General features: G+C 41.6%; 1 protein-coding gene across 2 annotated transcripts; it reads left to right on the top strand.

Annotated features, from left to right (window-relative positions):
• The first annotated feature begins 5,315 nt into the window (after positions 1-5,315).
• On the top strand, positions 5,316-19,986 carry LOC136447937 (myogenesis-regulating glycosidase-like). 2 transcript variants are annotated; one of them, XM_066447074.1, is made up of 14 exons: positions 5,316-5,425; positions 6,054-6,209; positions 10,909-11,082; positions 11,506-11,719; positions 12,136-12,328; positions 12,526-12,694; positions 14,298-14,505; positions 15,047-15,233; positions 15,619-15,764; positions 16,498-16,659; positions 16,984-17,226; positions 17,755-17,894; positions 18,238-18,369; positions 18,779-19,986. In XM_066447074.1, the coding sequence occupies exons 2-14, from the start codon at positions 6,196-6,198 to the stop codon at positions 18,906-18,908; spliced, it is 2,112 nt and encodes a 703-aa protein (XP_066303171.1). In that variant the 5' UTR covers positions 5,316-5,425; positions 6,054-6,195; the 3' UTR covers positions 18,909-19,986. The 2 variants fall into 2 exon arrangements, with proteins under 2 accessions (XP_066303171.1, XP_066303172.1); XM_066447075.1 differs by lacking the exon at positions 5,316-5,425 and having other exon boundaries at positions 6,046-6,209.
• The last annotated feature ends 413 nt before the right edge of the window (positions 19,987-20,399 follow it).

Raw genomic sequence — 20,399 nt, 5'->3', positions numbered from 1 at the left:
AGAATCACATCACAATCTTGCCTCGAATTCTTTATGATTAAGGATCACTATAGATCGTAATTTGTTCAATCTTACACTAAAACGTCTCCTTAAACTGATATATTCAACAAGAGTAGGGAATATACAAAACATGTTTTGCTTGTCATTTTTAATGGGCTGTACCACAACATAATAACTCATCACTCAAGCTATCCACAAATCTTCACGATCCGACGACTTCTTGACTTATTCGCTTTCAAAGTCTGAAACAAATTTGGCCCCGGCAGTCCAAAAACGCCGCTAGGGGGCCAAACCTATACCACATATTCTCTGCCTCAAGAGCTATCTACCATTAAAAAATCACGACTATAGCATGTCCAAACACTAGATATCAAAACCAGAAGTTCCATTACAGTACCTGAGAAACAATACCCAAGGGTCGCCTACTATAAGGACCATCATAGCAAAAATCTTCACAAGAAAAAACATTAGAATTGTCGTTGAGATACATCAGAATCTACTTAGTTAACTTGACAAGAGTTTTCACCAAAAAGACATGAAAGATGTACTCTCGTTCCCATTCCCCGAGCCAGGCAGGCGAGGTGCAGGGTTCCCACTTTTCGCCAGGTGCGCTTGATCTGTAGGACAAAAATACTTCAGTCACTTCACTCACTTTCGATAGTTATGATACCATTACCTTCTCCAAGAAGTGTTTGTGTGTGCTTGTGCGTGTGTGTGTGTGTGTTTGTGTGTGTGTGTGGGGGGGGGGGTATGTGTGAGTGTGTGTGTGTGTGTGTGTGTGTGTGTGTGTGTGTGTGTCTTTATATGCGTGTGTGTGCATGTGTGACTGTGTGTGACTGTGTGCGTGTCATGGACATAAAAGGATTTATGATGTTTATCACCAGCAAGAATTACTACTAAATAATTGGACTTACAATCATATAAAGTAGAATTAACAATGGCGCAAAAGTGAGCTTAAAGGCATAGACAACCCCAAAAGCGGGTGTTATTTGTAAAAGAGCGCATCTTTAAGAATACCAAATCAACCAAATTTGTCAAAATTATTCAAAGATGAACAAGTAAATGAACCATTTATAATCCAGGAATTTATTAGCCCCTTCATGAAGACCCATGAGACCCATGATGCATGATGGGAATCGATCATCCCTTAGTACATGTGTATGGATACGGGGCTCGCTGTTCGGCTCCGCTGAAACCCCCACCTTCGGCATCACTTCGGGTTTTGCTCGGAAGCTCGGCACGGGTGATTGAGTATTTCGTCACGATCGGAACTTCAGCAGCTATTCAACGATAATACCTTTGCCTACCGCCTGTGCCTAAGCTAGGTATTCATTATCACCTGAGTCGAGTGAGAAAATAGGTGTCAAGGGTACAACATCGGGACTTGTTAGTACCTCCAGGTTCTGAGTCGTCAACACTAACCACAAGGCCACAGAGCCACCTTAATTAAGACTAAATAAAGCCCCGCCCCCTGAATAACACCTACATGGGCACCATGTTTGTACTTGGATGGTTCAAACGTTGGTACGTGACTACACTATTTGTTACGAGGCCTTAGTCACGTAGTCGTGTTTATCAGTCTGCGTCCTCTAGTCTTGAACCCGCCGTTCTCTAGAGGCTGTGAAACTGACTGAAATTCAGATCGTCATTTGTACTATTGGCGTTTTCGATGAAGATATGAGGAAAATAACTGTTTTCTTATATATTTTGTAACTTAAAAGAAATCCGTAGCTCTGTGAGGTCCGGGCACATACGTCGTACGATCGTCGCACGATCGCAAGCTGAGGACATTCTTGGGGTAGTCGTGCACGTGTCGTACAAAATTCGTAGATCTTTGTCGGCGGATAACGTTGGTTCTGTCGACAGGGAAAGTTCTAAGACAACGTCGCCTTTGTCGTTTCAAAGTTTTGGAATACCAGGGAGTATGTTGTATCCAAAGATTTTGCGAAGTCAACGTTGAATAATTAGGCCAAAGACATTTTGACATATTTTGCCAGAAAAGTGTTTTTTGTTTGTTCTATGAGTGTTTTTAGAGGAAAACAGCCGTATATTAAAGTCTATACCCTGAAAGGTGAGGGTCAAGTGTAGGGTGAACAAAGTTCAAAGTACAGCTTACTTAGTGCAGGTGTTACAAATACGCTGCTGTAGCGTGGGCTGACGTAAGGGGACGCTTCTTTAGATCATAACAACGTGTGTATTTCTACTCAAGCTCCAAGCACATACTGTGAATGCATTTAAGTTCGCGTGGTTTTTATTTCGCGGTAGGGAGAAAATGGAGTGTTCGCGGTGGTCTTAATTTCGCGTTTGAAACAATAGTAGCGCTGGTCATAGGTGGGCAAAAAGTTCGCGCTGAAAGTTCACCGCGAAAACCCCGAACATAAACCCACCGCGAACATTTCTGCATTTACAGTACTTGAAGATGAGATCTCAAATTTTCTTCAGTCTCTAGATTTTCTTACAAACATCAGAAAACCTTACCATCTTTATTTCCGACATCTACTTGGAGATCACTGCAGAAGAAGTATTCAATAGTCTTAAAGAACGCAGAGCAAGTCTTACATTTGCACTTCTTAAGATGCCATTGAGCCTGTCAGACCGTACGATTGTGATCAGTATTTGCACTCGGTATTGTGTATTGCCAATGGGCCAAACTCCACACTACATGACGTCGGTAAACACCGGTTGCTCGTGACCCCAACAATATTGTTAAACACTAGAGAGGGCAAATATTGACCCAAGCTGTAGTAAACCTTTCTATGGGGCAAAATAGCAACATAAAACACTTTTGACGGCAAAGCTAAACTCTTACAAAGGTTTTAACATCTGTACGTTTGTTTCCAAGCGGAGCGTGTAAAGTTGAAGCAAAGACACCAAATCCATCGTTTCCTCTGTAACGTTACAACTTTGTGTGGCAAATATGACAAACGTCAGGTCAAGCCTGTCTTCTTCCTTTTCGTTAATGATGCTAATACAAAGGCGTCCTTATAATAGTTATTGGCATTGCTAAAATTTAAGAAATCATGCAGACCTCTGACTGTTCGATACGAGCATTTACGGAGACATATTGAAGAACAAAAATCTTGATACAATTTTTGCACTAAGCGCATGTTTTAAAGGTTTTTTTTTCATACCAAACGCACAGACATATTGGCGGATATGAAAAATTTCCTCTGCGTCGAGTTCTTCATTTTAATTTTGCGGTTGACCAATCAGAAAAAGAACTCACGATCTTAATAACTGATTAACTTGAGTGTGCAGTTCAATACACGGCGTGTGTTGCCTGGAGGCGGTGGAAGTTCGATGTGATATCGTTATCATGAATGAGTTCTAGAGAGTGATGTAATGCCGTCCATGAGTATACTAAATTATGCATATTTCTCTGGCAAATGCACGTGTTGGGTGTTGGCAAAACCATGGGTAAACGGAATGAATAATCAACTATAATGCGGTGTTTTGATTATTGGAAATATGAGGATCGGAGTCCATAACACCAAACTAAATCAACTCAAATCTTTACACATTATGTATTTTGTATAAATCTATTGAAGCGCTATTTTAAGAGCAAAGGAACGCTTTGGTGGCGTGAGATGACGTCATTGATTATGACGTCATGCTCGGCACATGTGCACCTGTTTATGTATACTGATGGTGTAGTGGTTTGAACTCTTCGTCAACTTTTGCGAATTTCCCATGCAGTAACTCTGACGCATGATGCACGGGTAAGATAACTGACCTATGCAATCAAAATGACCACGCCCGGAATGTCGCATTCTGATGTTCGGCCCCAAATATCAAATCAGATACAAGATAACTTTATTGGAAATCGCCGTGTTGCCACTGAATTAAAAATCTACAATGTTTCAGCTTAATCAAAAAGAAACTTCCGTTTTGTGCCATTTTGCCAATTGCAATTTTTTCCACAAAATTCGAAACAAATTACCGCCGATTGGCGCAGACAGACTATAACAGCAATTTTTCAATGTCTTTTTGTCAAATAGGAGGTGCTGTGTATGTGGATTTTTCCATCATAAGGTCCCCACTGGCCGTGTGTTATAGAAACCACAATTATCATACCATATCTGTTATCGTGATCAAGACGGGTTTTGAGTTACATGTGAGGACAGAATGGACAGAGAAATGCATTGTACGCTATCGTTTGAGAATAGGTGTTGTTTCAATTCAATTGCTCATAACTGAGTGATTTCAAGTTTGGCAAACATATCACTAGTATATCATCGAAATTACCTCATAGATTACATTTGTAATCCCCTGGCACAACCAGAAGTATCATAGAGTCCATTCCGAGTCACCGCGAGAGTTTTATAATAATATTTGGAATCATTTTGAAAAATTTCTAATAAAAGAATATCTGACTGACAATAGTTCTAAATTTTTCTAAAAGATCAAATACAAAAATATGAATTTATTTGAATTTAATTAGATAATTTAGAAATATTTTGAAAGTAACTGCACAAAAACCTCTTTATTTGTAATAATTTCTAAACATCTATGCGATAATTTAAGTTTTAGAAATATTTACAAAAAAATGGTAGAAAATGGTTAACAATGGTAGAATGGTGATTGCCCCCATAAAAGTAGGTGCTAATCTGGCCCTTCTGTCTGCCTTTGTACATCTTTAGACTTCACTGCGGGAAACCGCTCGGTCCTTTGCCAAAAGCATTCTTCCCTAAACTTCGCAAGGATGTGTGAATTACTTTCTTCCCAGCCCTCTGACCTATTTATAGAGATCTACATCATGAATATTTCTAAAGTTTTAGAAAACTTACGAAATTTTTATGAAGTTGAAATCACATTCAAAATATTTCAAAAGTATCAAATCTCTTACACAAATAATAACAATAACTTGAAAATAGTTCTAAATTATGACAATAACAACCCTCGCGTGGACTCTATTCGAAACAGGAATATGATTAGTTCATTAGCTTTTTAGAATTGATCTGCCTTCACTATTCTAGGTGGAGGAATATTTTTTCGGGTGACGACAAATAAAAGCTCACAGACACTAACGCACACAGAAATAGTCAGAAGAGGGTGTTGTAACCTCTATTGTAGGTCATAGTAACGTGTTGTCTGGCTGATTTCAAGAAGCAGGTCGTTGACTTTTGCAGCAATATTTTGTACTCTAGACAAACAAATACCATTTTTGTCCTGTTAGTCATTGTTTGCGAGCCGTACGTTTGTTTAAAAGCTCTACGAGAACAATCCCGTACAATCTGAAGGCCAAATCTTACAGGTGTGAGCGGCGGTTGGTGATGGCGCCCATTTTTACCGCCCCTGCAAAGCAAACAGCCAGTGTTGGTCCCTGTTAATCATTGTCCCCGTGCCTATCACAGTTTGCGGCGAATCAACACCCCGCTTCAAGTCACTGTGTTCAAAATTCCAACCTTGCCAGGGAGAGTTTGAGGTAATTTTTCAAAATTTTATTACAAGTTAGTACGGCAGGTGTAGACATATTCCAACCACAAGAGCTTGACATATTTTTCTAGGTACGTTGTGAAGATTTCTGGACACTCTAGGCCTACTTTATCGTCTGCAACAGGTATGGTTGCGTTTTATAGTGACCATCCGACTCAGGTGTTACCAAATAACTCTGTGCACACAAAGGAACATTAATTTTCATGAATGCAACACAGATTGTGGGCACAAAATCAACAAAGCAAAACTGTATCGGAGAATCCTGACAAAAAATTGTACTTTTTGTACTTTTTTCTTTATATGTCGAATACATTTACATTCACATTTTACTGATCACAGGATGGCAACCAAGCGTAACAAAATTGTATGATATGAAAAAAAATAAATGATCCTTAATACTATCATTTTGCCTTTTAAGTTAAACAAATCCGTTCGTCCTTAATAAGACATTATAGTACCAGAAAATAATAAAAGTTTGTCTTCTTTCTGAAACTTAGTTCATGATAGTGCTTTGCTCGATGTCATGATTACGCCACGCTTATGTAAACGCGTCACACCCAATAGGAGCCGGCGGCAAAGGTTCCCTTGATTCAACATTACTGTAACGGTCACCGCAGGTTTGAACAGCGTCACCTGGCTAGAGGACTGTCTTACGAGCGGGCGCCATAGTGCGAGGCTGCAGGCTGAGGGAGGGTGAAACGGACGACATTTGCTCCTCGAATTGTGCGCAAATTCGAGTAGGATTACATCCACTGAACCATGGGGGATGAAAGGTGAGTACAACTTGTCTTTTTTGCAGGAGTTTCTGTCAGAAAATGAGAGAAACCGAGGTAAAAAGTGGGGTTTGAAAACTAACACGTGTCCTAGCTGGATTTTGTGCAAATTGCCGTACTTTGAGGCTGTGGCAATATGGCGGCCATTTCTCGTTTTGCGCGCCATTGTTGAAAACGTCAGTTTGAAACTTTCTGGAGCTGAAGCCAGGCGTGAAGTGATGTGCGCAACAGCGTTGAATTGTGGAATGTGAAAAATCTAATAGCAATCATTTTCACAGAACATAGAAAATCTTAACACAGTAATGTACAGGCTTCAAACATCCTCTAAGTCGTTAAGACGAAAACCAACTTGGTCAGCAAAAGGTGGAGCACAAACGTAGTATTAAGTACTATTTAGATTTTCACGTTTGAAACGATACTTCTCAAACAATTTCGAACACGAGACTCAAAAGGAACAAGTAATTATCAGTTTATGGATTACAAAAACGTTTCATTGTACTGAAATACCCAAACAATTTTTATGACCATCGCGAATTTTACTCCGTTTGCACCAATGAATTCGAAATGTTCAATTTTTAAAAGTAGAATTAACATATGGTCTTTGAAAAAAAGAGCTTTCCGTGAGTGTTTTTTTCTTCAAAATTGTGTAGTTCCGTTAGTGAACTTTGGACATTGCGTGAGCGGCCGTGTATGCGCGGGAAAAATAACTGTTGCTTGTCGGACAAATTTCGAATTTATCAACGATTTTATCATGTACAGTATTTTGCATCCACCTTGTCGGGAATATAGTAATATATAACACTATTTGCATTCGTCAATTTATCTCTCATTTGATAGCCGCTGAAAAAATGGAGAAACTGTTTTTTTACCCTTTTACGAGAGCCAACATATTTTTCGCTGGCATATTTGATCTTAGTTTGATCATAACGGCACACAAGTAAAGAATTGGTTGAATAACTGCAAAAATAGTGTGCTGGTAGCCCAAATGACAATAAATCATTCGCTGTTTTAGGCAAATACTTGTAGGCGCCATTTGTGTTCTACACGCAAATATGTTCACGTATAACGTTAAAAACGCCTGTGCCATTTTTGAGTTGTTATTTTCCAGTTCGTTTCTCTAGAATATGTTGTAAGTTTTAAGTTGTCTAGATCGTTCCTTCAGACCCGCCTAGTGCCTAGTGGCACATAGGTCAGCAAGTTTCCTCACTGTTTCAGTAGCAGAATATATCTTTACAGGGAGAGGTCGCTAGCGCATCCCCTTTAAAGTGCTCTAGGCACGTCCTCGAACACGGGACCTCCATTTTGCGTCCCTTCTGAAAGTCGGGTGCAGGCCCAACCGAAATATTATTCCCAGGATTGAGCCAGGGTACCCAGTTGCCAACTGTATAGACTCTGTATAGCTTAGGCCGAGTTGGCTACATCAAAAAAAAATCGAAAAACCGTCTTGTTATTTTTTCTGCATTTTGAATTTGTAGGAGGGCTTTACATTTTTAACGTGCACGTGTGAACAACAAATTCAGGCTTGAAAGCAAGTTTAGAGATTTCTGGCTTTCGGCAGAAGATTTCAATGCTGAATGATACTGGGTGATAGTGATGATTTAGACTCGAATCACATCTAAGTGAAGATACCGTCCACTACCATGGGTTACGGTAGAGTGATTGTTCTAGTGGGAGGCCGTGTCAGTTGCCTGTTTCATTTGCGTAACTACTTTACAGTGAAAAATTAGCTCTGCTTTGTACATGTGTGCGTGTGTGTGTGTGTGTGTGTGCGTGTGTGTGTGTGTGTGTGTGTGTGTGTGTGTGTGTGTGTGTGTGTGTGTGTGTGTGTGTTGGTTGGTTGGTTGGTTGGTTGGTTGGTTGGTTGGTTGGTTGTTTAATTGGTTGGCTGGTTGGTTGGTTGGTTGGTTGGTTAATTGGTTGGTTGGTTGGTGGTTGGGATTCTTATTGTCCGAGGGATTAACGCTATACTTCAGCATATCATTCAAAGAACTTCCACTGAATTGGCCGTCGGAAATATTATCTTTCTTTGTAGTCGTCGGTATGTAGGAACCACAGGATTTTCCGCCAAATTGACTGGCAATGCATGGTACATTCAGTCAGTTGATCCTATCTTGTGCTAACAGATTATTTCCTATTCAAACTGAAGCCAAGGGTCGTGACAGGGTCATACATAAGCCATGCCAGGTTAGCTGACCTCCTGGCACATGGGCTGTTACAGGATGGTACGATTTGGCGAATGACTCAGCGTGCATGGCCGCATTCTCCGCATTATACAGACGCTGTAAAATATTAACAGTCGAATCCTTAGTTCCCTTTCAACATTTAGTGATGGTCACGAAAACAAATTTTTTCGTTCTACATTCAAATAAACCCTCCAAAAAATGATGAAGACACAAATAGCAGGTGGCCTGTGATTTGATGAAGGGCTTTGACCGTTTAGAGTTCTCTGTTTTGATTGGTAAGTTTACTCAGGAATTCGTGCTATGGACGGTTACTTGGCCTCTAATCTGGCCCGTCTTGCGCACCCCCGTCTTGTTTGCCAAGGTGCCCGCCAAATAAATGGAGAACAAACAAAACCGTTGCACCTGTCGCACCCCTGGCCTCCATATAAGGCAACCCGTCCTACAGGTCTCAGACGTGACGTGGCACAATTGAAAAAATGGCGGGATGTAAGATAAAAATGGCGGAATGCAAAGATTAACAGTAAATCTGACATCCATATCGCTGTAGGATATCTTGATATCTGAGAATGACCAGCTAAAGCTCGCGTTGTGAACAGAACTCTGCCAGACACAAATTGTGTACAAATTGTTGTCGTGGTGCTACAAACACAATTTGGAGATGTGACGGTTTCAAACTGCCTCTCGGGAAATATTTTTGAATTGAAAATGGCTGGATGGATGCATAAATATGGAAAAAACAGACTGTTGGAGGATACGGTTGTTTGCTTGTTTTGCAATATGATGTAGTTTCTTGCATTTTAACGGAGAAGGACATTAGCAAATTTGGGAAGTTTACGTAGGCAGAGCTTGGTATTTATACGCCCCTTCAGTCATGTGTAAACAGGCGGGACAAAAGCGAGACAAAAGACATTGCAACATATTTCGATGCATGAACTAGAAATTATCGTTAATCCTACGTTACGTGACAATTATATTTACAAGAGAGAAGAGAGCTAATTTAGAATTCAGCTTGTCCAGCGATTTGTGCCCGCTGCGATCTAACAAGACGATAGGTTACTAGTAAGTCTGTGTAGCACAAATTCTCACAGTCCAGTACTCTATAGAGTCCTTCCTGGCAGCCTAAGGGCCTCACCAGTGGGATGGCAGCTAGAAGACGTGATGAAGTCTGCCTACAAATAGCCTTTCTGTCCACAACTTAAGTCAGTTATTAACTTCTACTGTTCCTGTTTTATTGCTCAAGTTTGTGCCGGTACCTATGTAGTCTTGAAATTGGTAGTCATTTATCATCATTTAGTGAGTGGAAGATTTAGGAGAAGTCTGTAGCGTTCTTTGGCATAGTTAGCAATTCGTGAAAGCTTAGCAGCGTTGTGTTCATAGGCGCTGGGGTCCTGTTGGGGACAAAGGAGAAAATAGGGGTTTTCAAATGGCAAATTGTGTGCAAGTTGTTGCGTTTAACATGGCTGAAAGTAGCTACATATAGTCTGTGTAACACAGACCCTCACAGTCCAAGGTGTATGGAGCCTGAGGTCATTCACTTCTAATGTTAAGGTCACATTTCCAAAACCGGGGCCCGGCCGGGCTGTTTGCCGGTACGAAAAAGAAAAGTGTGTATCAAGCAACAAACACAAATAATGCTTATAACTAATTTCTTTTACGTTTTGTGTGTTTTGGTGTAAATTATACCATAAGGTTCCCTCAAACTGCCAGACCGGGCCCAGGTTTGGAGATGTGACCCTAGCATATTTACGTCGACATGAATGATTTAGTCAGGCTAAGCTGAAAGTGACCATGAAATGCTGACTTATCAAACTTAGTTTCACAACAATTGTGACAGGTACAGTATATGGCAAATTGCTTAACAGGGCTTGCTTAATTACTTGCTTAACAGTTACTAGTTCTAAATAACAATTGCTACCGTATTTTTCAATTGGAATCTAGGCCTTATAATAATATTAGCTATAGGGGTTGTTTCGAATAAATTGATTTTGGTTCATTTTGTGATGTTAACTGCAGGAAAAAAAGTTAAAGTGGTCCCATGCATCGTAGATGCGTAGGGGGGCGCCCATCTCCCATTCGAAGCCCTTGGGCCACACAAGTGCAAGTCACTACAGCAGGGGGCTGGAGACAATATCAAATAAATTCAGCACATTCTCAAAACAATACAGATGTGCAAACCTATGTCTGATACCGTGCAACAAAAATAAGACCAAATGTCACATTTCAATAGAAAAATCAACGTAACGTTACATTTATTAAACAACATTCCAAATAGCTGAGTCCTAATCTTTGTCCGTTGTTTCACTTTCTCTATTATAGAATAGTAATCACTTTACAGTGATCCCAGTACATTTCAGGACGTAGACCTCCTACCTGTGGGTGGGACTGTGCAGTCTATCATGTATAGCCTCTCTAACTACCCGTTCGAACCCAAACCCCGTTTTCTTGCATATCTTATTACCTTGACATCTAATCTTCATCCTAACCATATGTTCTATTTTCTTGCCGCGTTCCTCCAGACGGAAAGGCGGGCTGAAGAACTGGTCCACCAAGCGGCTGGTCCTGCTGGCCCTCGTGGTGGTGCTCCTGTGCGTGGGCCTCGCCATCATCACCTGGTGGTTCGCCAAGCCTCACTACTGGGTGTGGCTGGGAGAGAGGGACTTCAGGGGAACCTTCGAATACGATGCGCAATCGTACGTATACTTCAACTTGAGGTTCACGATTCTAAGTACGCATGTGCGTCGGAATGCATTGTCAAAGGTCATGACGGGCCCTAAGACATAAACATTACACGTCTTGACATCATTATGCAAATCGGACAGTGGTCGAGAGATGAACTGTTTAAAAGTCAGGGGCCTTAACCGTTGACACACTACCCATAATGCATTTGGCTGGACATGCGCACGGTTTGGTGAAAATGTCAGCCCTTATTTTAAGAGGTGAAATGTTTTGATAAAGTATCTAATTTAATGGACTTATTCAATGGTGTGCAACACTTACGTTGAAATACGTACATAAGGGATTTGCATTTTTATCAAGTAATATACTACGACCTTAAAGCTATACATTGTTCAGGAGGATAGGGAGGCAAATTTGAGTATTATTCATTTTCACAGGAAGCGGCTAATAGTAAGAAACGAGACCGGGCACGAAGTCCAGCGCGCCACGCTAGGATACCGCATGCCTAAGGTGGAGTGGACATGGGACGACCCCTGGATATGTAACGAAGGAGACTACTGCTTCGACTGGGAGAGGAGAGGCGTGCTGTCGCTCGTCTACGAGGAACTGATCGAAGAACGGAACTTGCACTGCATGAACGTCACGTGGCAGGTATGCCAATCATCCAAAAAGCCACCTTACTGTACGGGCAGTGGGTAAGGTCAGAGGTTAAGGTCCCGTAGACGAAAACAACATCCCGGTAGTCAGTACGTCTAGACAAAGGACAAGTTAGGAGCCTAAAACTTTCAGATTAGACCACAACGCATCACACTGCACATGCGCACTTATAACTGTGATGTCGCTTATAGGTACGTTGAAGCTAGCCAAGATGACTTTCCTTTAACTTTACAATCAAGATTGTTACTTCGAATTAACTCCTAGTGCATCCTATGCAACATCAGAAGAATCATTGTAGCGGGACAAGTATAATAACAATCTCCTACGATAAACAAGATTTTGGGTTGAAATGTCATTAAACTAAAATTATTTAATTTCTCCTTTAAGAAATTCTTGAAATTCTTTTGTAGGTGAACTGGGAGGGAAGAACAGAACAGGAGACGTTCTACCCGTACGACTGTTTCGACACGACCCGAGCCCACTGGTACGGCGGCGCGGAGGTCTTCAGTCAGCGGTGGCCTGTCAACAACGGCTCCGGGGAGATGCAACCCTACATCACCAACGACTATCTGAGCTGGGGCACGTCCAACAGGGACCGTTACGGTACGGACTGTTGTTGTCCAGTTACGGCGTCGTTTTTTAATGGAGTGCTGTACCGTTTCGGGATGATTTTGTATATGTATGGTTGAATCCTAAGGGCTATTGTATTCAATGAAGAGAATTGTTAATCATTCAATGCTTATAGATATATAAAAAGCAAATGTTTTACAATTGTGCCAAATCGGCTGCTGTGTTTACAGGCAGTGTGATGGAGAGGTTATTCGTGACGTCAGAGGGCGTGGGAATCGTCATTGAAGAGGACGTACCCCTGCACCTGTCACTCAACGCCAGTGGTGACGGAAGGATGTGTATCCTGTCTAACTACACCTTCCACTACCCCAACCCGCGCGCAAGGCTCCCACATATGAAGTACGGAACGTTCAGTATGGTCTTTAGCTATAACAGTATAAGGAGGTTCATGGTTCCAAATGCGCATGCGCAGCGAAATGCACCACGGGTAATATGGCAAAGGTGAAGGGCTTAAGGGAGCACACCCCAGTTTATTTGGGACTACAATTGGAGGCTGCGCACCCTCGAGTCTAGGTACTATCTCTTCCAGGGAAGTATTCCGAAGTAAATCAACTGTGTATGGGATAAAAGCCTATCCCTTCCGCTACAGGACCAGCTGAGTTCTGTTTCTTCAACCTCTCTAATTTTGGTAAATCAGGAGACAAAAACATAATTTTCACGTCAAAAATGATGGTCAAATTTTGGCACTTTTGCGTAGGATAAAACTCGTAGAAAATTTTTTTTGGGTAGAAACGACTGATGTTGTCAGAAAGAGAAAAACCTAGCGTACAGTCGAGACAATTATAAAGAAAATTCTAGTACTTAGATTTCTTTAATCATCCACGGCGCGAGGCATGTCAACATGACCCACAGAACGCAACAAAGGTCAATCTCGGGCCCAGGGACATTTCACCATCAACGCGGATACAGTCGAGCCAATTATAAAGAAAATTCTAGTACTTAAATTTCTTTAATCATCCACGGCGCGAGGCATGTCAGCATGACCCACAGAACGCAACAAAGGTCAATCTCGGGCCCAGGGACATTTCACCATCAACGCGGATGGCTATCCGGAAGTAAGGCTCAGATCGAAACGCAATTTTCACCCAAAACACACCAATTCATACGCTTTTCAGCCATGCTAGTATCTAATATCAGTTCGAAGCACATTATGAGAAATCTAAACTTAAACCCAGCCCCTCGAAACCCTTTCGTCACTTTTTTGTCGTGCACTTCCGTGGTCGCGGAAGAACTGGGGTGTGCACCGTTAACTTGTTTCGACCATGCTTTATACATCTACGGTCGTTTTCCATACCAATGTCTCATGTGCCTTGGACATATTACCCACAATTCATTTAGCTGTACATGCGTAGTTAGAACCATGGACCTCCTTATTACAATGTCTTACAATTTATACTTCCAAAGACATCACTACATACATACAATTTTACATGCATTTTTCTTTAAGTATGTCTTATATATTGCTAGCTAAGATGCTATCTTATGATGTTTTTCCACATTTTCTTACATATCTATCAAAGTGTGCAAACTAAACAGCCCTGAATATACATAATACGGAGTGGATTCCATGTTTATGTGGTACGATTGTTTATTCTAATTTCCATCATTCACTGAAATGCAGATGTGGTTTAATACATTTTCCCTATGGTTCTGGATGAAAGTTGAACTGTAATTGCCTACACAAACATTGGGCTTACTCACTGATGAACTCCTTTATAAGGAAGTCAATGAATGAGCAATACAATGCTTCTGTGACGTCACGTTATGCAGCTAGAACACGTGACTCGGTGAACAGCGGATCAGAAGTTGCAGAAAGTCTGTGGCACCCCCCGTCTCTGTTAAGGGTTGCTTGTAAAGCCCGGATGTAGTTGGCTTCTTTCATTCCTCCTGCAAAAAAAACCAGGTTCTGTATCCAAGATTCTTACTTTGTCGTTTTGCTCAGATACTCCATCTGTGTGGGTGAGAACGCCCGTCAGGTGCACGAGTACATGTACCACCGCTACTACCGCCAGCCCAGCGGCTTGCCCGCGGACCTGGTCCTGAAGCGCCCCATCTGGTCCACCTGGGCCCGCTACAAGAAGGACATCAACCAGACCGTGGTGCTGGATATGGCCGCTGACATCGTCTACTGGAACATGTCTGCTAGTCAGGTCAGTTTCGCCTAGTCTCTACCAGACTATCATACGCCGGCTATATATAGGGAGAATATTTTCCAGCGTTTCATTTGCAGGCTCTAGGATTGCAGAATTGACCCTCTCTACGTAGCCGAGTCCCTTAGCATACAATTTACTCTATTTGGCCAATTTTTACTCTTTTCCCAGCGATCCGCGGGGCCTGGTAGAGGCTAAGTTTCGCCCCGGAAAACCTCTCTTACAACCAACTTCTGGGAAACATTTTTAGCTCCATGAAAAAAAAAGGTAGATTATAGGCAGCGTTGGTGTGTGTCTGTTGATCAACAGGATAACTCAAGAACGGTTGGATGGATTGCTTTTATATTTTGTGTGTTGATAGGGGGATACAAAACCTGGAAACGATTCGATTTTGACCCACCCCCCGATGCTGCTAGAGTAGGGATAGATACCATTGTACAATCTAGTAGCAAAGACAACTGTTGCAATTGTACAGGCTATTCTTTGAATCACGGTTGTTAGTAGATGTCATGTCGATAATCGTTATTTTTCTTATTGACAGGTCGAAATTGACGACTTCTGGGAAACACGGTACGGAGAACTGCACTTCAACGAGACCAAGTTCCCGGACCCGAAGAATATGTTCGACTACTTCCACCAGAAGGGCTGGGACGGCACGGTCTGGGTCCACCCTTTCACTAACATCGACAGCTTCACTTTCGAGGACAACGCAGCTTTTGGTGAACCAGGTAACGTTACATAGTCGTACTTAGATATTGTTCAAAATCTTTCCATGATCTTTTCTTATGAATGTTTTACAAGCAAGCCCATCTCTTGAATAACAGCATTCTTTATTCACAACCAGAGAGTAACATAACAGTCACCGTTTCGGTGACCGCCAGTCACCTTCATCAGGGCAACTCTGACTGGTTCACTTTGCACTGCAGCTATAGGTGTCGCTGTTAACAAATGCGGTCCCAAACGTAAAGTACCGCAACATACACAGATGCTGTTTATCTACGCATAGGTGATTGTTTAAGGGGTGGGGAGACCGACTAGCAAGGACCAGATCTCGTCAACATTTAAAAAAAAACTTTGCTTAACTCGTGCTATTGTCTTTTTTTAAAATTCTAGACTACTGGGTATCGCAGGCGCCACAGAAAGCGACGGGTCAACCGGACGTACCGGGCTTGACGAAGTGGTGGTGCGGCACGCAGTACGCAGCCCTGCTCGACGTCACCAACCCTCTGGCCCGGCGTTGGTTCGTGTCTCGGCTGGAGGTACGTGTCAGCAGGCTATAGGATACGTGCACGAGCCATCACACCCACATGCTGATTGGCTGAACACGAGAGAGTCAGACATATATATTTGCATATGCATGACGTCACATATACCCAGTATGGTGGACAATGCTTACCACAAAGTCACATGAGCGAAAACGCCTACACGTAGTTCGAAGTACAAACTAAGATGAACGAGATATCGATCAGAAAGAGTTTTTGGCTCTGTTTGTGTGAGTGCAAATCCGGACCTCTGAATGGGTTGCGATGATATTTGGTATATTGGTAGATGTTGTCGACGCAAATGTCAAGGTCGATTTTGAGCCAGCTAACCTTGGTACTGCAGCAGAACTCCCGGATTTTGTATATTTTGTCCTACTGCTATGGTCTTATTTACTATTGAGAGCACTATGATTCATAATCGTAAGTTTTAATCATTTTGCGTTTATGTTATCAAAGAACTGTGTTTTATGTATGATTCTCAGCATTGCAAAGAGATGACAGCTAAAATGTACTCCTCGTTGGAGACTTAACCTTTGACTAAGATACATGTAGTGTTTCTGAACTGTGGTAAGTTAGGATCTAGCTAATGTCGGAGAAACGTATTGCAACATTACAAAATGATATGTAATGTGCAAAAGGAAATTAAGTTATTCCTACAAATCATGTTGTTGCTTCTACCAAACTGAATGGATTGATCTAATCATCTCTTTGTGTTCTTGCTTTATTCTAGGAACTTCGCACCAACTTCACGATCGACTCGTTCAAGTTCGATGGAGGAGAAGCCCAATATCTCCCGGATGTAAACTACCGAACCTACAACACCTACACCAATCCGAACTTCTACACCAGGGACTACGCTGAGATGGCCGCCATCTTTGGTGGGCAAACGGAGGTGAGCCCATATCTGAAATTCATAAAATTAGTTTTGTAAATTTGCTACGCAAAGCATATATTAACCCTCCCATACCTTTTGTTGAATATAAAGACTGGTTCTGAAAAGACTGTAATAGAGATAACTTTCTTGTGAGACAATTGTAACATGTACAATGTATGGCAAGTTGTACATAGATGACAGTTGAATATCTTAAAAGTTTAAAGAACTAATCCAACACTGATATTGTTTATCCATAAGCCATTGATAACTGCTTAGTAAACATAACTGATTGATAATTAGTATTAAAACCACGTAATTGATAATTGATAATTGTTTTTTCAGGTACGAGTGGGGTACAGGTCTCAGGAGTTACCCCTGTTTGTGCGCATGTTTGACAAAAGCTCTACGTGGGGTTACGACAACGGTCTGAAGACGCTGATCCCCACGGCCCTGCTGTTCTCCATCTTGGGCTACCCCTACATCCTGCCCGACATGATCGGAGGGAACGCGTACGACGGGCAGCTGCCTGACCGCGAGCTGTACATCCGCTGGATGGCCATCAGCACTTTCATGCCGACCATGCAGGTTAGTGTTTGTTTGTTTGTCTGTTTGTTTGTTTGTTTGTATTTCATACCCGGTAAACAGCCTCAAATCAGGATTGTATTAAACAGCACAAGCTGCATATCTGGACAGATTTAGTTGACCCACTCACAAATATGCATTGTGCTAAAAGGTAAAGTTTATGAGCCCTCGCTTGTAAGCAATTCTTTGTGCAGACGCTTTCCTTGTACAGTTCCCAATTTCTTAAACCTTCATTGGCCATTTTCACACCCTATCACACTACAGTTTCCCGATAGTTTGCGCACTGAGCCTGTTTCATATTTTGAAACCCATATGAAATTAGAACAAGGTAGAAAGCAAACACAGTGATATGCTGGCCACATGGATCTTGATTTATTTCTGAGGAGCCTTTACCTGTGACCATACCCACAATTCTCTTATGCTGGAATAGGGTGTTTGTTATGACAGTTCCATTTACTGTGAGATGGTTATTTGGTTAATTAAGTGTAGTGAGTAACAGTACTGATTGTGTCGTCTGTTTCACCCCGCCAGTTCTCCATCGCGCCCTGGCAGTACGGTTCCGGTAATGACGAGGAAGTCATCCGTATCGCCCGTAAGTTCCTGGAGATCCACGAGCGTGACGTCTACCCGCAACTCGTCACCTTCGCCAACGAGGCCGTCAACGGCCGCAGGTACGAATTAAACATAGCGCCTCATAGCGTTAAACAAGCAAAGTGCACATTTGTTATCATTAGTTCATATCAAAGTCAAATCAAACTTATCATTCCCTATAGACTCGACACCTTGAATTATGATAGTTATCGTGTCTATCGGACTATAATGGAATTATAACTTTTTCCCATATGCATGTAACGGACGTCCTAACTCATCATATTGCCAACGAATCTCCATCATGGTAAACATGAGCATTTTTCTGCGACAAGAAAAACATCAAAATAACAATTTGGCTCGTCCCTGAGGTATCGACAAAAACAATGTATTTAGCTGGGATTGATGGCGTTGTGTGTTTTGTAGGTACGCCCCGATCATCCGGCCGCTGTGGTGGGAGGACCCAGAGAACATCCTGGCACAGACCATCGACGACGAGTTCCTGGTGGGAGACCAGATTCTTGTGGCGCCCATTGTGGAACCGGGCACAACTACCAGGTAAATAAACAGACAAACAAACGAACAAACAAACAAGCAAGCAATTTGTCATTGTTTTTGTGAAATGGCTGATGAAAAAGGACCGATCTCACACTTCCAGCGCTGCAGGGATTGTGGGTAAGGCCGGGGCTCTCAGAATTAGAAATAAACAAATATCCACCTGGAAACGTTGCAAGGATGTTCAGACAAAATAATTGTTTATAAGTGAGAAACCTCCTACATTGACCTTAGACAACAATGGATCGCACATGCGCACTCGGAACTGTGAGATGGCTTTCCTACAGCACAAAGTACTATACATCTAACGAAACAAGCTGTAGAAAAAGTACAACTATAGACTTATATTTTTGCCTGTATATATACAAGATGCAAATATCTGCCTCACAAAATGTTTTTTTGACACCTGCAGGGAAGTGTACTTCCCGATAGAGGGCGTGAGCTGGCAGGACGCTCGTGACCGTGGTCGTGTGTACCGGGGCGGGGAGTTCCGTACCATTAGGGTGGAGCTGGACGAGGTGGCGTACTTCTTCAGAAATTAGAATAAGCCCCCTCTTAAAATGAAGGTGGAGGAACATAATGTACTGTAATTACACAATACTACAGCAAGACATCGATGTACTATAACTTGGTTGTAACACTAGGTAATGTGACACGATTCTGCGATGTATCTGAGTACACTCAGTGATGTTTCTAAAGCGAGATGTGTTTATTTCCTTAGGAGAAAGTTTCATTCTATTTGTTACCCGCCAATTTGAACAGAAATGTCCATATGGCAACAAAGAACATTAACGTTACGATCACATGAAATATATAATACAAAAAAAGTACAAAAAAGGAAAACTACAAAAAAAAGTTTAGAAATGTGCTTGCTTCAGCTTTTTTGACGGTGTTAAAGCACGCATTAGAAAAGCCGGCAGCTCACATTTGTATTGGTGTTTTTATTGGTGGTGGGAACAAGTGATGGTTGGATATAGATCGTTATGAGAACAACGGATTTGGTATTGTTGCCATAGGACTAGGTACTAACATTTTAGCGTTTATCTTACTAACCCCTACTAACATTTCAATAATGTTTTGTGCTACTAACCCTTCTAACACTCCTGACTGTCTGTCAATTTTGTGTGGCTTCGCTTCTACTAACCCTACTAACTGCTTCTTTTGTCAACTAACATTAACACTAGCATAGAGTAGTTATTGCAATGTTGATTTCAAAATCCATAGCATTTATGATTCATTATAACTATAGCGAATCACTGAGAATGGTGCTATACTTGTCCACAAATGAATAATCAGATCATACCAACTTTTCTCTTCTGTCATTTCGTTAAGGCCATTGGAGGCCATTTCGTAGACTTCCATTTGATGATGTAACGGATAATTCATTTGCGTCACGTAGAAACCTTGTATAAGAGCTTTTTTGTACTTATAGTTTATTCGGTCAGGATGCTTAGTAGACTGCAAAGACAAAGAGGGTGAATTATAGAACTTTCATTTTGTGAGTTGATATCTGCCTGCACCCGACTTAAGTACAGTTTCATTTGTCTTTAGTATGTGCTGTTGTTGTTACATTTACGGTTATGAATAAATGATGTTAAAACTTTTGGTCACCGAAATCTATTTATGTTGGTATTCTTCTGAATGTTTTCTTCAATTTGTGAACATTGAAGCAAACCAACATGTGTGGTAGAATTCCAACATGTGTCACAATAGAAACTGAATACTGTTAATTATAGACTATTTCTTCACTGATTTTTTTTCCATTAAAGCAACAATATGTAACAAAAATGGCTCAGTTTAAGAGGTATAAATTTCATCCTTTTGCGAAGTAGTCGTATAATGAATCCTGACATGCGATTCTTTTCTGAATATTTCAATATGGCCGCCGGAAATTCGCAGTGCTTTGTGGGAACTTTGCCATCAGCATTTGTTCTGGCAGTTCTGGTTTGCTGTTTGTTCTCAATCACCTGGTATTTGTGATCAATGACGTCACTGTATGGCGTGTTGTGACTGTTTCTCAATAAATGATCATA

Source organism: Branchiostoma lanceolatum, chromosome 13 (genome assembly GCF_035083965.1).
Source record: "Branchiostoma lanceolatum isolate klBraLanc5 chromosome 13, klBraLanc5.hap2, whole genome shotgun sequence".
In the NCBI taxonomy this organism is placed as follows: domain Eukaryota; kingdom Metazoa; phylum Chordata; class Leptocardii; order Amphioxiformes; family Branchiostomatidae; genus Branchiostoma; species Branchiostoma lanceolatum.
Note: the sequence above shows the minus strand (reverse complement) of the source record. Positions and strands in the feature narration are given on the sequence as shown.